Raw genomic sequence first — 19,291 nt, 5'->3', positions numbered from 1 at the left:
CCTCCAACCCAGTCTTAACTCCAGATCAACTGAACCAAAATCTCTGGTGGGTGGAGCCCAGGCTTCTCAGTGTTGTTTTGTTTAAACTCCCCAGGTGACTGCAATGTCCAACCAAATTTTAGAACCAGTAGGTCAGGTAACAAAATCCTAATCCACACTTGTTGTCACACTACGTGTCCTAAAACGCTGCTCTTTGAATTGTTTTTCTCCTTCATTCAAAAACTTTCAGCACTTTTTAACTGCCTATAAGCTCAAGACCCTCTACAGCCTCGTTTCCAGCTGGTCGATCATGCAGAAGTCCTCCTCTCCTCTAGGATTCCCAGCTCCTTGCCTCTGCATACACTGTACCCGGTCCTCACATACAGGTCTCTCAATCTCTTGCTCATCTGAAACCTCCAGCCCTGTAAGTCTTTCCCTCTCCATAAAGTCTTTCCAAAATGCCCAGCCCTCCCACGATGATCTTTTACAACATCTGAATTCCTGTCCCATTTTTATCATTCCTCTGACATTTTGCATGTATTGCATATCATTTGTCATCTTTTTTCAAAATTATCTCATTTTACAACTACATTATAAACTGTGATGTCCGTTAACTGGTTTGTTTCTACAGAACTTTTTGTGCCCTGGGACAAGAGCCTGAACCTCATCTTGGTTACCTGAAAAACATGGAAGGAAAGCCACTCCTTTCCAAAGGATGCTGGGATTTAAGGCTATCTTTAAGGAAACTGCTCAGTGGGCTCTTGGCCCATTACGTAACAATGCCTACACCTGTGGGCTTGTTTTGCCTGCTACTCAGTCTCCAATCCTTCAAAACAGATGTTTTATCGAAATCAATATTCAAATCTACTCTGCCCTTGCGTGAGGTACGAAGAAACATTTACACACCATGGCATAGTGATAGTTACACAGTTTCAGAAGCCCAGCTCAATGTGTTCTAGAAGAACTCTAAAGGTTAGTACTGGTCTAAAACAAACTGAGCAAGGATAAATACGAAAAAAACAACATCACAATGGGTTGATAAGAGTTGTAACAAAGTTATTAAATTTCCAATACAAAAGCACATTCAGGGAACTAAAAAAGTTCAGGCGCAAAACAGGGGAGTTTCTGAGCCATGCTCACTTTATGGAACTGAACTTGGAGGGGGAGGGGAAAAGATAACTATAAAGTAAAAAACCCAAAAAAAAGGGCTTCTACTCAAGACAGCATAAAAAATTAACCTTCCATTCACTGCATTTTTTTCAGTTCAAATATTTTTTTAAGTTACAAAAGACACGTTTCCATGCTGACCAAGATGGAGTAACTATTATCAAATTAGCCTTCTTGCCATAAACAACTGGAAAACTGGATAAACAATATAAAATAACTGTTTTCAGATACTGGACAGCTGGCAGCACAGGATCGTGATGCCTACCAGAAGAGGAAAAAGGCCAGGTGAGCCCTTCAGTCATGCTGACCTTCTGCAGGAAACACTTTCCAGGCCACACAGGGAGGGAACCCAAGCAGAGCATGACAGCTGTGCCAGTTTGAAGTTATGATGTACCCCAGAAAAGCCATGTTTTAATATGGATCCTATCTTGTGGGGTTTTCTTCCAATCCTGATTCAATACTGTAGAATGGAAACTTTTGATTAGATTATCACCACACATTCTTATTAAAGTTGCAATTAAGCCTAAAACCCCTACAATTGCCCCTGATGGTCAATGTTGTGTTAGAGGGCCAAGTCAATATAACACAACACGAAAAAGAAATGAGGTCTAAAAAGGAGAAATTAAGAAACAAAGGTATTTTGTCTGATTAGATAATCCAAAGATTCTACAAACTATCATAATATCTGATAGGAAAGATCAGAAAGGTTCCTGAGTACTAGATACAGTTAAAAAAGTCAACAGTATTCCTACAACAAGCAATATGTAATTAGAAAATGCCACAGACACAAAAGGGGGAAAATAAGGTATCAGTGACTGAGAGAGTTCAGAGTCGAGAGGCTTCTCTAGAGGTCACTCTTACACAAGCTTCAGTCAGACTTTGCTACCTATCACAACTTGCCAAAACCATTTCCAGCCAATCCTAAAGAACACCTTGGGCATTATATAAGACTCCACAAAGGTTCCAAGCACTAGGATACTTTCCAGAAACCTAAAACCTCCAGATAGGTCCCTGGACCAGGTAAGTCCTGAAATGCAGAGGGGCCAGCCTCTCCAGAAACATCAACTAGTTCTATCCCCGTATCCCATATTATCAACAGCCCCTTCCAACGTGAAAAAACCAGAATGGGTATAACCCAAATACCTTTATAGAGTCGGGGAAAGATGGTAGAGCTATACAGAGAAGGTAGGGTTTAACAAACGAATACAAATGCTGAATCATTATACTGATATTGTCTCCAGATACCTTAGAGCAGCTAGAAGTAAAAACCTAAAATTGTAGAACTGTAACCCATACCAAACTCTGAAATCTGTTCTACAACTAATTGTTGCAATGTGCTCTGAAATTTATGGCTTTTTTGTATATATGTTATTTTTCACAAAAAAAGAAAAAAAAACGTCAACTATGATGATTACAAATTTTTTTTAATTGTAATTTTTTAAAAATACACATTCCAAAAAAAAGAAAATTGCAAAGACAAAAGATACCATTTTCAATGGCATCACTAATGATAAGTTAGCAAACATAAAGCTAACTAAAACATGCAAAACTTCATGAAAGAAATTACAAAGCATTTTTTTTACTGTGGTTACATATAACAAATTTCCCATTTTACCCACTTTTAAGTATACACTTGGTGGTATTAATCACATACATAACATGCTACCATCAATACCATCTATTACCAAGATTTTTTCATAACCCCCAAAAGAAACTCTGTACCTACTAATAGCAGTAACGCCCCTTCCCCTCCCCTCACCCCCCAATAATCTATAATCAACTGTCTCTATGAATTTGCTTATTCTACATTCAGCATTTTTAAAGAACCAATAACAAAAAAAAAAACCCTGAATAAATATTACAGTATACCATACAGGTGGATTACAAGACTTAATTCAGATTGATACAATCATCCCCAAATATTTCTGTAAATTCAATGCTTTCTGATTAAAATCTTAATGTGATTTTTCAAGTAACTTGACAAAGCCAATCCTAAAATTTATATGGCACATTAAAAGGCTAAAAATGATCAAAACAATGATGGCAAAGAGGACCCTGGGGAGATCTGCCCTACCAGACATTAATATTTATTACAGAGTTAAAGTAAAAGAATGTGGTGTTGGTTCAGATTTAGAAAATCATATAAACAAAATTTAGTAAAAAACTGACTTAAATGCAAGTGGAGCCTTGGATAATAATGGAAGAGAGAATAAATCTGTAGGGAAACAAATAATGGACTACTTAATAAATGTGTTGGGAAAAAAACAGTCATCCATATAAAAGAATTAAAATGGTATCCCTAACTTACATCTCATACAAGAATATAAAGTCCAGACCTTTAAAACCATTAAAAGAAAAAATGAAAGACTAGCTTCATGATTTGGGATAAAAGGAAGCATTTCTCAAACGTGACACAGAGAGTAAAAATCAAAAAGGACTGACACCGTAAACAATTGAAAAACAAGAAAAAAAGAGAAGATACTTGCAACATATTTAACAAAGGATTACTAATCAGAATATATCATGACTTCCTTCAAATCAATAGGAAAAAAACAAAGGAAAGAAATGGACAAAGGATGTAACTCACCTATTCATCAATGATGCAATTTGAATGGCAAATAAACAAGAAAAAATACTGAATCTCCCCAATAATCAGAAAACAAAACAACACTGAGATAGATTCCACAATCAAGAGACTGGCAAAAACACAGGACACGGGAACACATATACTGCTGGTGGAGGGTATGTTTTGGATCCACCTCTGTGGAAAGCAATTTGGCAACATCTAGGTAGGGTTATAATGCGCAAACCCTAATACCCAGCAATTTCACTTCTAAGCTTTCTAGGAGGCATGTACAGAAATGTTCACTGCATACCACTATAGTAGCAAAATACTGGCATCAACAGATGAATGGATAAACAAACTGCAGTGTATTCATACAATGAAATAATGCACAGCGGTTAAAATCATGATCTAGAGCTATATCCTGCAATATAGCTCGGTTTTGCAAACAGGATGCTTGCTCCCTTATAATACTGTTCTATGTATGAACATATAACTGTTCATGTAATTTTTAAAAATATATAAAACAATCTGTTTTGTAGCTGCTTGAAGTATACTTTAAAAACTATTGCTTTTTCCTTCCTTCTTTGTATATATGTTATATTTCACAATAAAGTTTAAAATATATATATATAGTACAACACTACTTGTTTTTTTGGATACATATAAAATCCACAAAAGTATACAAATATGTACTCAGATTCCCCCAGATTCATGCAGTAGTCACTGGTGTTTACTATTATATGTGCCGTCTTTTCCTGCATTTTTTTTAAATTTTTCAAAATGAAAATAATTTTTAAAAAAATAATCCAACAAAAGGCAATGAGAAGGCAAGAGAGGAATGGTTAACAGATACAGAGTTTCTGTTTGGGGTCACGAAAAAGTCTTGGTAATGAATAGTGGTGAAGGTAGTAGCACAACACCGTATAACTAACGCTACTGAATCGTATACTTGAAAGTAGTTAAAATAGGAAATTTTATATTGTTTATATATTACCATAGTAAAAAAATATATATAAAGGCAGTTGGGAATTGAAGATGGCTAAAACTTGTTTCCTGATTACAGAGTGAAGGGCTTGCAGTGGGGGTAGAGGTGGGGCAAAGGTGACAGAATTCACCACCATGACAATGATGACTTCAGTTTGTGAATACAGGGCTCTACAGAGGGGCGACCAACGTTAATATCTGGGTGAGCACGTTAGGGAACAAAATTCCACCCTGGCTACCAGGCTGGTGTTCTTAAAACATTCCATCATTTACAACGGTCAAAACTGGCGAGATTCCCAATTTTCGTCCCCAACAGAAAAGACTCTTAGATTTCTCTCACATCTGAATCCTACTTCAGTTTTAACAAGGTGACCCTAAGTTCTTTTTAAAAAGTTCAGTAATTTTATTTTTAGGAAGTAACCCATGCTCTGAAGCTCAGCCTCTACTGCTTCCAATTCTAAAAAAGTAACCCTTAGTTATATTTACGACACATCCCAGCCCACACAGGGCAAACAGTGACTTTCTGCCCCTTGGCTTTCTCTCCAAACAAGCTGCAGCATGTCTACTGCATGAGAAGAGAAATGTGCGTATAACAGTGTCTTCTGTGACCAAAGAAAGCAGGTGAGAAACTGCTCTGCTATGTGTCTTCACACAGTCCATTCCCAGCTGCCCTTTGAAGTTATTCAATAACACTGAGTGATAGCAGATCCCAAGAATCATAGCACGAGGTCACACTTCTTAGTCTACCCTAACTCTGTCTGCATCTTTACCAAACCCAAATAAAAGCTGTATTTTCCTTGTAAATGCCACTGGGTTATATTTCTCAAAAAAACCTAGAGAAAAAAACAATAAGTAACAGCATCCCAATACCTTTTCTGTCCAGCACCACAGAATGAAGAAGTACGCCACATAACCACGCCTTCTAGAAAGGTGAACCACGCCCCATCAAGCACCAGCACGTCAAAGATCCCTTCTGGGTTTCTGATCACTATGAAGAGCTGATCATGTGAGTTGCAGGTGTGTGTGCACCTGCCTTCATTATTCTCTCTCCTCCTCTAGCCAGCCTGGCTGGGCACAGGCTTTTTCCTCAACCCTTCTCTACCCGGTTTGCTGCCTTTAATCTACTCTCAAGTGACAACTTAATCGACACTGTACAAATTACACAGAATACAAGTCACAAAGGTTGTGTGCAGAAGCTCCTGGCTTTATTCAGGAATGCAATGCCTTTATGTCAAGTCCTCCCATCTGCCTAACACCACAGGAGCTGGGTTCTGGAAGGTTGTGAGCCTCTACACCCAAGCTCAGCATGAGTGGCTTCTTATCAGGTGATTCAATTTAAACTAGGTACTCAGCTGGGGTCAAATACACCTCCCAATGCCATCAATAAGCAAAACCACCCACAGAGTAGAACATAATTAAATCATAAGTCATGGAAGGAAGAACCACCAGGAGATTTCCAGGTTCTGTTTCTTTCTGTCCTTGTTATTGCCTTTGAATGAAGTTTTGTTTTCTTTTTAAATCCCATAATCTCAATGAAAAAAGAGAAAAGGAAACAAAGTTAAAAATTTACAGTTTAGACTATATAAACAGCATTTAATTAAAAATAACAGAAGGGGAAAAAATAAATTCTCAGAAAGCACTATTATACAGAAAGAACTCATAAAAGCTCTTTTTTGACCAATCAAGACCAAAATCAATAGATGAAAAAGAACAGAAATAAGCAATTAAGACAAAAGGAAACACAATCAGTGAACAAACATGTGAGGAAATGTCCAAGTCAATGAAGTCACCAAAAGAAATGCAAACTAACCAAGGAGATACAATTTTTTGGCTACTTAATTTTTAAATGTCAGCCATTAATACAAAAGCTGCAAAGGTGGTAGTAAAATTTCATAAGGTTTCTGGAAATCAGTTTAGCATGTTTCAAATATTTCAATACCCTCATTTCTAGAAATTTAGCATAAGAAAACAGCACCAAAAAAGGGAAGTAACTGTGTATACAGACATCCAGCTGTCCAGAGCAGTGTTATTTATATCACGGAAACACTCAAAAGAACCATAAATATGCTATTCAAAATTAGAATTATAAGAGATGCCACAAGTTTAAAAATATTGATAACAACATAAATAAGTTTATTTCTTCATTCAGTCAGTTATTCCATAAGCATCTTCTCTAATTTCTCATTTTCTACATTAATACAGTATATATGTATGATAAATGTTTTTGACAAAAGTTGGGTTTTACAGACTTTAAACTATTATGCATATATAAATGACATCTTTACAGTTCACTAGGAATATATTGCCTTCCTCCTAAACAATTCATCTTTACACTTGTTTTGCCCCACTTATGTTTTTATCCATTCATTTATTTGAACATTAAGCATCCCTTTATAGACCAGGAATTGTGCCAAGAACTGTGGATAAGAAGATGGTGACAAATTTCCTCCTCTCAAGGAAATCGAAGTCCAACAGGGAAAACAGGCAGGTATAGAAAAAAAATTACCATACAGTTGTGTTGGAATAACAAAGGTATGACAGGAAAGAGAAATGAGGGGCCTTGATTAACAATATTTGTGAGTTGTTTTATTCAAGGAACCATAAAGAATACAAAGAATTATTAGAAACAGAGTGTTTCCTTGAGGAGCTAGTGGACAGTGGAAGATACAAAGTCTAAAAGTGTGACTCTGCCTCCCCACCCAGCTACTGGGCTCTGATGCCACCCAGCTCTGAGCTGGAAACCCCTCAGTTAGGTGTCCTTGGGCAAGTTGCCAAGTTGGAGCTCCGTCTTAGGCCAATAAAGCACCGAGTGACAACTGCACCCTCTATTTTGCACTCAGCACAGTCACAGGCCCTGTGGCTAGAACTGGAGACAAGAAAACGCCATCTCTGAACTGGGGAGCTCAAAGCCCAGCTGGGAAGCCCAAAAGCAGAGACCGACTGCTTTACAGGCCTGTGCCAATTTAAAACTGTCCTGTACCCCAGAAAAGCCAAGTTCTTTAATCCTCATTCAATACTGCTGGGTGGAATCTCTTTGATTGTTTCCATGAAGATGTGACCCACCCAACTGTGGGTGGCAACTGCTGATTAGATGGTTTCTATAGAGATGTATCTCTGCCCATTCAAGGTGAAGCACTTACTAGTGTCCTTTAAGAGGGAACCATTTTGGAAAAAGCTTCAGAGCCCTCACAGCCAAGACCTTTGGAGATGCAAAAGAAAAATGCCCCCGGAGAAGCCTTATGGATAAGGAGAGAAAGGGAGCAGATGCCTCCATGTGCCCTCCCAGCTGAGAGAGAAACCCGAACATCATCAGCCCTTTCTTTGGAGTTAAGTTATCTTTATCTGGATGCCTTAGTTTAGACATTTCTATGGCCTTAGAACCATAAACTTGCAACTTAATAAATTCCCTTCTTAAAAGCCTTTACATTTGTGGTATATTGCATTCCAGCAGCTTTAGCAAACTAAAACAAGGCCTTATTTGAGAGAGAAGGCTGGTGTACAATGGGGGCCCCTCCCAGTGGGATGCAGGGAGTCAGGAAGGACCTCTCTGAGACCATGACCTTTACAATGAGACCCAAAAGCTGAGAAATCAACAGACCACAGAGCTGGCCCCCGATTGTGGGGTGAAATGTTAGTGGTTAAACCTGCCCCAAAGCCAAGCTATGCCATTAAGCAGAGAAATGGGAGATTCTACTGACTCAGGAACTACTTTTCCTAAGAGACTGGATTTGGGGAGAAAGGAACTGTAATATGTTCTTAAATACATGGGTCAAGTATGCTGGTCCAGTATGATTTAATGTAACCCACACAGACCTGAGCCTGTAAGCCAAAAACAAAACACTGAAGCCCACCATCACTGCTATAACTTAGCACTTTCTCAGATGTTCTAACCCACTCCTCTGCTGCCACGGGGCGGGGAGGGGTACACTGGTACAGTGTTTCCCAAAAGCAATCAGCCATATTTTAGGGTTAAGCCCTAAAAACGTTCGTACCAATCATGTCTGATATTCCTCATCTAGGAATCTTATATTCAAATATGTCCATTGCAGTTTTACAATCAATACTGTAGTGAAAGGTGGAAACATCCTACCCATAAAACCATGGGGAATAGATAAAAATCATGGCATGATCCATTAAAAAACAAAATTTAAAGCAGATTTTTAATGACCTGGAATAAGGTATATATGTAATGCCAAGTAAAAGAAGCTCTCTCTCTTCAACTCACTCCTTTCAGCCTTACACCCCCACCTTTCCATTGAATCTAATCTTGTTGGTCGTCCACTGCCAAACTCAGTGGGTGTTCTCACTCCTCTCTCTTCTTGACCAAGTAGCAGCACTGGCCACAACTGATCAGCTCCTCCTCCCTCACCCACTCCTTCACATGGCTCCTGAGATGCCACACCCTGCCGACTTCCTTCCTACCTCAACCGCCAACTCCTTCTCAGTCTCCACCTGGCTCTTCCTTCTCTTGGCAACCTCTAAATGGTGACATTTCCAGGGGCTTGGCCTCTGAAACCCTTCTCCTGGGGACCTCATAGTCCCATGGCTTTGACTTCCATTTCGACTGTGCCCCAATTTAGATCCCTGGCCTTGTCCTCTTATCTGAACTAGAGAATTCCATGTCAGCTGCCTCACCGACACTTCAAGAATTAAACACATCTCGATGGCCTTTCCTCCATCCCAAACTCCATGCATTCGTCACCCTTCACCAAGGTGCTGCCAAAGTGGGGTCATTTTTGACTCTTTTTCTCTCATACCCACACCCACGCCATTTCCAAATCCTCTTGGCTCCACCTTTAAATACATCATGAGCAAATCACTTCTCCACCTCTAGTTTCCCAACTCCTCCCAACCCCCTCGGCCCCTACAGTCTATTCTCAGCAAGGCAGTCAGAGGGATCTTGTTAGAGCAAAATGCAGATCAAAACATTCCTCTGCTCAAAACCCTCCAAAGGCTTCCATCTAATTCAATGAAACATCAGACTGAAAGCCCCTCCGCCAGGTCCTTTCCTAGCACACCCTGACACGCCACAGGCCAGAAACACTGGCTTTCTAATCCTTGGACAAATCAAAGTGCTTCCTCTGTGGAGCCCTACCTTGTACTGGCCACCTGTAACATTCTTCCCGGATCGTCAAGGGCACCTTCCCCTCCTCCCATCACTCTGCCCCCACTGCAACCAGCCTTTCCAAAACTGCAACCTCTGGGCCTCTGGCCCCTTACCCTGCCTCATTTTGCTTGAAAGCACTTAGCACCACCTGACATGATATTATACATTTATCTATTCATTGTCTGTTTCTTCCACTAAATACAAGCTTCAGATGGAGAGGGACTATTTTGTTTACTGCTTTTTCCCTTGTGCCTAGGACAATATCTGGCTCATGGAAGATACTCAATAAATAATTGTTGAATGAATGAATGAGTGAATGAAATCAGAAAGAAAATCTACTTACATGCCAATATTAATCATTTGCCCATGAGTGATGGAATCATACAAATTAACGTGTTTTTTTTTAAATTTATACAGTATTATACTTTCTACTTTCTGAAATGGCAAATTATTATTTTTTATTTTTTTAATTTTTTTTATAGTACGGCAAAAATCAACAATACTTCTTTCAAAAGAAATATTAATTCACTTAAGAGCTAGTTTAAGTATACCTAAATTTCTACAATCTAAGCAATATGTGAGAATGTACCATACACTATTATGATAACTGTACTATATTGGAACACATTATTTTTACTCTGAAACTTATTCTTACCATGCCATGATTGCTTAATGTGTAGCACTATTATTAACACATTTTAATTTGTTTGAAAAACTGAGCTCTTTTTTTTCATCAACCAGAAATATTAAACCAGAGAAGCTTTCTTTGAAAATTGGAGCAATAAAAAATAAGCTTTATAACACTGAAATAACTGCCAACTTGGTTCAAAATAAAGGGGAAAAATTATTTACAAGTAAGTGGAAAAATACAGATACCTGAAAATATTTCAAAAAAATAAAGGGGCAAAAAGACCAAGACTGAAAACATCATCTTACTTTGACTAGACAGGGTCACATAGTGCTTAAGAGTTCAGATAAAGCCAGGCAGTCAGAAACCAAGCCCCAGCACAGACACCACCAGTGGTGTGGCCTTGGGCATGTTTTACTACCTGTTGAGTCTCAGTTTTCACATCTGTGAAATGGGAATGATACAAAGAGGACCCGTATGTCAATTAAATGAATTAATACATGCAAAGCACTTGGTGCCTGGAGCAGAATAGTTTAGACAGGTGTCAGCTATTATTACAATCACCCACTACACCAAATTCATCCCACGCACCACCAAAATAGCCTTTAAGGAAGCCTTTGAAAAGGTCACATTTATCGCAGGGATAGACTTTTATTTCTACCATTACAATTTTGCATGAACGAAAAACAACCTTTCACAGTGAATCAAACATAATAAGCTAGTTTTTTCTTTCCTTCACAGACTTAGAGCAAAGCCTCGAGAGCCACAAAGTGACAGCAAAAAAATGTCTTTGAACTAAAAAAAAACACTACATGATGATTCTCACGCTCAGCATTCTCATCTCCAAACTATCAACTCAATAAAGAAAAACAGCTACATGAATCAGACAGGGCCTTTAAAAATTACCATTTGACTCATTTTGACAGCATTCCTGAAGGTAAATTAATGGCATTAAGTGACCAAGGATGGGCACAGCCAGGAAGACACACAATCCCTTGCTAATATAAAAACACTTGTAAACATCACTGCTGCCTGAGTGTCACCGCAGAATACAAACATTTGGCAGGCTGTGGGCACAAATCCTTGGAGCAGACGGCAATAATTAGACTCTTAGACCCAAAGGAGAACAGCTGAAGCCTCGCTGTAAAATAGAAGGCAATGCCTCCAAAGGGACTGAGAAAACCTTCTACAAGGAAGATGCAGAGCAGACAAGTAACGTCTGACTACTAGTTTCTGATGACTGGTTTTATTATTGTTAAACTTTAATAGAACCATTTTCTGAAAACTAAAGCAGAAATAAAAGGATTATTTCTGCTTTAATTATTTAATTTGTGCTTACTGATTACACATATTTTCACCTCCGAGAAGACCAGATTTTAGAAAAGATCTTAGAAATCAATTCATTAAAAAATTTTAAAAATGCATATGAAAGCATTGGCCCAGCATTCAGATAAAAGGGGGCATTTTGAAGTCACCATATTAACTGGAATAATTTCTCCATACGGAATGGTGTCTAAACTGAGAAAAGATTTTGTTAGGTCAGGGACACAGGGAAGGAAGGGCACTGCAACTTGGACTGCGGGAGCCGTGTCGCCCTCCCAACATGGCTTCTGGAATGAGGAGTGAACCGTTAGGACAACAGCTTTTGCTCCTTGGATAAGGACCCCCTTGCTTAATGTGCTGCCCCTTCCAGGCGTCACATGACCCCCTTGCTTAAAAAACTGCCCACGCCTAGACCAGGCGCGGACTCGCCTCTCTCCTTCTTGGGTTGATGAGCTCTCTACCCAGGGGCGCAGCAAATAAAACTCGCGCGCTTTGAAATATCCTGGTCTACCTTCTTTCTTTCTCACGCTCTCCTCTCCTAAACCTTTCATCTGGTGCGGGAAACCCTGGAGAGGAGCACGGCTTCCTCTCCTCCTTCCTCCGCATGCCCAGCGACAGGGGATCCTTCGGCGGCCGCCGCATCCACCACGGATCGGGGAAGTCCCTCCCTCCCAGCCCTGCTGCCGGGGCTCACGGCTCCGAGAGAGCCCGTCCGTCCGTTAATGCCTCTCGGAAAACCGTGAATTCATGTCAGGTTCTCTTCCGAGGGCGGAGGTGAACGGGGACGCCCGCAAGCCTCACTCCCTTTCCCGGGACTCGAGAAGTTGTGAGGACGCCCCGCTTCTCGTTTTTCTCCCAATTTCAGGGCCAGGACCTGAAAGGGCCTCAAAAGAGACGTCCCCTGGGGAGATGAGCCCCCGCTCGTAAGAGCTCCGAGTTCTCGCTCAGGGCGCTGGGACGCCGACACCCCCTGGGCCAGTCCTTTGTCCTCAGAGACCCGCCACTATGGGCAGTAAATCCTCAGAAACCAAACCTTAGACTCCTCTGGGTTGTCTCCTGACAAACCTATCCACACTGCATTTACTTCCAGACATCCGGCCAGAACGCCTCACTTACTTTGCAAAAAGGCTTGGCCCCAGTATCAATGGGATAATGGTTCTCACTGGCCTGAGGATGGGGCTTTCGATGTTAATATCCTTACCAACCTCCTCAACTTTTGCCAGAGGAACGACAAGTGGGCTGGAATTCCTCATGCCCAGACTTGCTTTCTTCTGCGCTCCCGCCCCTCCCTTTGCACCTCCTGCTCTACGGCTCAGGTCCTTCTGGCCAAAGATACCCCCAAATCCACGCTTTTACACAATCTGATGAAACATCCTCCTTTTCCGACCACCTCGATTCATCTTTCTCTAAACGACCAGGGCCTCCACTGGATTCCGAGACACTGTCCTCTCCTCCCCCACTCTACCCTCCCCTCCCTCGGCGGCTCCCCCACCGCCATCTTATCCTTCCCTTCCTCCTCCTCCGACTTTAAAGGCTCTCCCACTACCACCATGCCCCCTTCCCCCAACTCCGGCTCTTCCGCCACGGTCTGATTCCTCACCATCCTCAACAGCCTTGCCATCCTCACCCGTAAGCTCCCATACCCGCTCAAAAAATACTTTACTCTGTCCCCTCTGGAAAGTTGCAGGACCTGAAGGATTAATTCGAGTACACACTCCATTCTCTCTGGCCGATCTCTCACACACTGAGAAACAGTTGGGCCCCTTCTCCAACAATCCAACTACCTATACTAAAGAATTCCAATATCTAGCTAACGCCTACAACCTTAACTGGCACGACATCCATGTAATCTGCTCTTCTTCCCTCACTACCGATGAGATGCTGCATTCTCAACGCAGCCAGGGCTCATGCTAACCAGGTACACATAACTGACCACACCATGACGGTAGGGGCCGAGGCTGTGCCAAACCAAGAGCCAGGGTGGGACTATCAGATGGACACTCCAACGGGAAGAAATGGAGAACTAGGCGAGACAAAATGCTTACGTGCCTCATAGTCGGCATGCAGAAAGCTTCCCATAAAGTAGTAAACTTTCACAAGCTGAGGGAAATTACTCACGGTCCTGAACAAAACCCTGCAGCTTTCCTACACCAGCTCACAGAAGCCCTCTCCCAATATACCCACCTAGACCCTGACTTTGAAGCTGGTAAAACCATTTTAGCCACACATTTTATATCTCAGTCAGCTCCAGATATAAGGCACAAACTTAGAAAAATCGAGGATGGTCCTCAGGCCCCTATCCGTGACCTGGTAAACACGGCCTTTAAAATTTTTAATACTCGTGATGAATTAGAGAGGGCAGAGAAGGAATCCCAGGATCACCAAAAGGCAAATTTACAAACTCAATCCCTGATTGCGGCCCTGCGGCCCACTGCAACAGACAAGAAGCTGGCTACGACTTATCCACCACTGGAAAAGTGCTTCAAATGTGGTCTCGACCGACACTGGTCCCGCCAATGCCCCAATCCTCGACCACCCAAGGGACCATGCCCTCTCTGTAGGACCAAGGGACACTGGAAAAGTGACTGCCCCTCGGCACCTTCCAACCCCTAACCCACCGGTTGGCAGTCCTGGGCCTGGCCACTGACGACTGACAACGCCCGGCCTCAGCGACCCCGATCACCCTTGTCAAGCCCAGGGTAACAATCAAGGTAGCGGGTAAGTCCACCTCCTTTTTAGTGGACACAGGTCAACTTACTTCCTTCTTACTCAGGTCAACCCCTTCCTTCCCAGGTGATGGTTATGGGCATAGATGGCCGTCCTTCGCACCTCTTAACTACCAGACCACTTACGTGTTTAAAGAAGGCTACCCCATTATGCACTCTTTCTTAGTGATACCCTCCTGCCCCAGCCCACTAATGGGGTGGGATCTTCTCACCAAATTAGGAGCTTCACTTCACTGGATACAAAAACCTCAAACGAATTTGCTATTACCCTTATGCGTGGCCTCCACCTCCACCCGGGGTTCCACCCTTCCCTCACCTCTACCACCTCACCTAGTAAACCCAGAGGTATGGGATACCTCAACTCCCTTAACAGCTTTCCATCATAAACTGGTTCTTATCAGCTAAAGGATCCCTCCTCATTCCCGTCTCAGCCACAATTCCCCATCTCCATAACCCACTGGAAAGGACTCCAACCCCATCATTAACCAGCTCAAGGGAAAGGGACTCCTCATACCCACTAACTCGCCATATAACACCCCAAAAAACTTGGATTCTTACCGTCTAGTCCAAGACCTCCAACTAATTAATGAGGCTGTCATCCCTATCCACCCAGTAGTTCCCAACCCGTATACTCTTCTCTCACACATACCCCTAATACCACTCATTATTCTGTCCTGGACTTCAAAGATGCCTTCTTTACCATTCCCCTGGACCCTGCCTGTTACAATTTGTTTGCTTTTACCTGGGAAGACCCAGACTCTTTGGCTGCCCAACAACTTACATGGATGGTATTACCTCAGGGGTTTCGGGACAGCCCCCATATCTTTGGTCATGCCCTAGCCAGGGACCTACTAAAGTGCGATCTAACACCCAGTATTGTTCTCCAATATATGGATGACATTAATTTGCAGCCCTTCTGAAGAGGCTTCTACAGAGGCTACAGCCACCCTATTAAATTTTTTAGCTTGCAAAGGATATCGAGTCTTGCCCGCCAAAGCTCAACTTTCTTCCACCACCGTCACCTACTCGGGCCTCCGCCTTACTCTTTCATCCCAACATCTAACAGTAGACAGACAATAAGCCCTCCGAGAACTCCAACCTCCAAATAATGTTAAACAAATTTTATCCTTCCTAGGTTTTGTGGGGTTCTTCCGACACTGGGTCCCTGGCTTTTCTCTCCTAGCAAAGCCTCTTTATGAAGCGGCCAAAACAACACCTGCAGGACCCCTGGATGACCCCTCCACTGCAGCCAAAGCCTTCTCGGTCCTCTGTAACGCCTTACTTCGATCACCTCCTCTCGCCCTTCCAAATCCTAACAAACCCTTCTTCCTGTTCACTGATGAGAAGCAAGGAATAGCGGTGGGAGTCTTAACCCAACCTCTGGGACCAACTTATAGTCCAGTAGCTTATCTCTCTAAACAGATGGACCCTACCTCCCGCAGATGGCTTCCCTGCCTCCGAGTGTTGGCTGCAGCCACCACCCTAACCCGTGAAGCTCTTAAACTTAGTCTGGGTAGGCCTCTCCAAGTCCTGTCGCCCCACCATCTACAAGACCTCTTATCCCACAAGTCTCTCTCTCTGCTCACTCCTCGTCTCCAGGAATTTCATTTACTCTTCCTAGAAAATCGAGACATCACCCTCTCTGTCTCACCTAGCCTCAACCCTGCTACTCTCCTCCCTCAGGGTCCCCTGTCAAACCCCTCTCCACAGCCCACTCACCTTTGCACCGAAATCATGGAAGAACTCACCTCCCCACACCAGGGCCTCTCAAACACACCACTATCGCAAGCAAATCTCACCCTTTTTATAGACGGCAGCTCAATTATAAACCAACAGGGAAGGCGCAGGGCTTCATACGCTATAGTTTCTCCCACTGAAATACTTAAAGCTGTATGGCTCCCAGAGGGAACCACATCCCAAAAGGCGGAACTAACTGTTCTCACTAGAGCCTTACACTTAGCCAAAAACAAATCTGCCAATATCTACACAGACTCCAAATATGCTTTCTTAATCGCACACTGCCACTCAGCCATCTGGAAGGAGCGAGGGTTCCTGACCACCAAAGGCTCACCTGTAATCAATGCTAAGCTTATCCAACGCCTGCTTCAGGCGTTCCCATTGCCCTCAAAAGTGGCCATCACTCATTGCAAAGGGTACCAAATGGATAACTCCGATATTACCCGCAGAAATAATTGGGCAGATACACGGGTGACTGCGGGTGTGGTAGGTGACATCCTCCTAGAACAAATCATTCTCTGCTTTGGACCACCTACCTCCATCCAATCCAATAACGGCCCAGTGTTTATTTCCCAGGTGGTTCAGCAAACCTCATCGGCCTTGGGAATAGAATGGAAACTACCTGTTCCTTACCGGCCCCAATCCTCTGGTAAAGTAGAACAAGATAACGGTCTTATCAAAGCACAACTTACCAAGTTAGCCATTGAACTACGACAATCCTGGGTCAACCTCCTTCCTCTAGCCCTTGCCCAACTACACGCTGCCCCATGGGCACCTGCTTTCTTAAGCCCTTTTGAACTCATGTACGGCCGCCAGTTCCTACTCAGTCACCACCTGCCAGTGCAGCCTCCTCCCTTGGGCTCTTACTTACCATATTTCTCCTTAATCAGGCATCTCCTGCGGGAACACACCGATTGATTCCTGCCGCAACCCGGGGAAACTGATCCCGCCAATCCTCCCCACGGTCTCCGGCCAGGAGACAAAATACTCCTTAAACAGCTTCAGCCTGAACCGCTCCGACCACGATGGACTGGCCCACACACAGGGATTCTCACCACTCCAACGGCGGTAAAACTATTGGGGGACTCCTCTTGCCATCACCTATCACGGGTCAAACTGTACAAACGGGATGAAAACCCCTACACTGTGACCCCTGGGGCCCACTTCGGGTCCGCATCACTCACGCTGCTCATCCTCCCAACCCCCATTGAGGGCACATCCTACGTATGGAAATTCAAAATCAGGGAAACCTTTAACCAAAACAATAAATCAACCACTCATATAATTGGCACAGAAAACTGCCCTCTGACAGGTTGTAGCCAGCCTATAACCATTCCCATAAATCCTAAATCAGTTGAAAAAAGCCCGAGGCCATATGCCTGCTTTCCATACGCCCAAACTAAAACTTACTGTAACCAAAACAACTACGACAACATCTATGGGGGATGCCCCTACTGCTCATGTAAAATACATGATGCTTACAATGAGGCAGCTCATAAAGGTACCTTCTACATCAGTTCCCAGCAATTTTACATAAATATTGCAGATCCCTGGGACGAAAAATGGGTGGCAGGAATCCAGGGCAAGCCATACTACAATGGCTGGTCCCGATACCCTATAAGCACCATTGAAATACACCGCGAATATATCCTCATTAATACTACCTCATACCCAGGTATCCATCAACATTTCACAGGCTGCGCAAACCCTCTCCAGCCACCTTGCCCAAACCTCCGCCTCAGCAGCCCCTCATATGTAGCTCCAAATCCTCCAACAAACCCTACAATTCCTAAACCAAACGCAAATACTCCCGGAAGTGTCCCGCTGTTTCTTCTATGCATCATTAAATTGGCCATTATTGGCAGCGGTCCCTATACATCTCACCCAAATACACAATCACAGCCCTGATTCCTGCCATACCGCTCTAAAGAACGTCCCCCTATGGGAACCAGAGCCTGGTAATCGTCCCTACCCTTTTAAAACCTGCTACCTGACACACACATCCATAAGTCAAACAAAACTTCATAACATATGCCAAACTAACGTCACACTCCACAACACCACCATGCCCCTAAAGGACAATATTTCTGGTGTAATGGAACTCCTTACCAAGTGCCTTAATTCCACTACCCCAGAACCATGTTTCCTGGTTACTACTGTTCCCCAACTAACCCTCTACGGTGAATCTGAGCTCGCTTGGCTGTTGCCTTCCTCTCACTCCAAAAGGGCTGCCTTCCTTCCCATCATGGTGGCTGTCAGCCTGAATGCTTCGGTCACAGCCTCAGCCACAGCGGGAGGAGCGCTGGTACACAATATTTTAACCTCTCAAAGCTTCGAGGCTCAACTACAGGTAGCCCTGGAATCAACAGCAGAATCCCTCTCCTCTCTACAATGCCAACTCACCTCACTAGCCCAGGTAACTCTTCAAAATCGACGGGTCTTAAACCTGCTGACAGCTGAAAAAGGAGGAATGTGTATATTCCTTCAAGAGGAATGCTGCTATGACGTCAACGAATCGGGTCTGGTAGAGCAGAATATTCAAACCTTAAACTAAAAGAGGATCTCTACCGCAGAAAACAATAAACCAACTCTGCCTTAAACTGGTTCTCTTCTCCCCTGGCAACATGGCTCCTCCCGCTACTAGGTCCAGTTATCCTAATCTGTCTCTTTTTCCTCCTAGCTCCCTGTCTCCTCAACTTCCTCCGGGGACACATAAAGGAACTATCTCAGGTAGCAGTCAACCAAATGCTCCTGCATCATTATCATCTCCTGCCTTCCTCACTAAATTCCTACAGCCAGCCTCCCCACTCCCCTGGCTATAACGGTTCCAGCCTATAAACCCACACCACCCCATTACAGCAGGAAGTAGTCAGAAAGATCTCGGTGCCCTATTATCACAAAAAGGCTGGAATGTTAGGTCAAGGAAACGGGGAAGGGCACTGCAACTTGGACTGGGGGAGCTGTGTCGCCCCTCCCAAAATGGCTTCTGGAATGAGGAGTGAACCTTTATGACAAAAGCGTTTGCTTAACGACCACCTGACCTCCGAACTCCTTGCTTAAGGACCCCCTTGCTT

The 19,291-nt window shown here is 43.2% G+C and overlaps 1 protein-coding gene and 1 long non-coding RNA gene across 11 annotated transcripts in view; one reads left to right on the top strand and one right to left on the bottom strand.

Annotated features, from left to right (window-relative positions):
* LTBP1 (latent transforming growth factor beta binding protein 1) overlaps nucleotides 1-19,291 on the bottom strand; it is a 471,389-nt gene that overhangs the window by 402,418 nt on the left and 49,680 nt on the right. Inside the window, exon 1 of one of the 10 annotated variants that reach the window (XM_077135041.1) lies at nucleotides 12,266-12,716. The exons of 7 other annotated variants lie outside the window; for them this stretch is intronic. In XM_077135041.1, coding sequence (XP_076991156.1) covers nucleotides 12,266-12,396 — 131 coding nt within the window. In that variant the 5' untranslated portion in view covers nucleotides 12,397-12,716. Of the gene's footprint in view, nucleotides 1-656; nucleotides 733-12,265; nucleotides 12,717-19,291 lie in introns of those variants that run through there. 2 more of the 10 variants (XM_077135038.1, XM_077135040.1) reach the window with 2 other exon arrangements.
* LOC143661434 (uncharacterized) lies at nucleotides 797-11,868 on the top strand. Its single transcript, XR_013164582.1, has 4 exons — nucleotides 797-951; nucleotides 1,374-1,431; nucleotides 5,580-5,702; nucleotides 11,173-11,868. It is a non-coding gene; the product is annotated as an uncharacterized LOC143661434 (long non-coding RNA).

Source organism: Tamandua tetradactyla, chromosome 17, assembly GCF_023851605.1.
Source record: "Tamandua tetradactyla isolate mTamTet1 chromosome 17, mTamTet1.pri, whole genome shotgun sequence".
NCBI classification, from domain to species: domain Eukaryota; kingdom Metazoa; phylum Chordata; class Mammalia; order Pilosa; family Myrmecophagidae; genus Tamandua; species Tamandua tetradactyla.
Note: the sequence above shows the minus strand (reverse complement) of the source record. Positions and strands in the feature narration are given on the sequence as shown.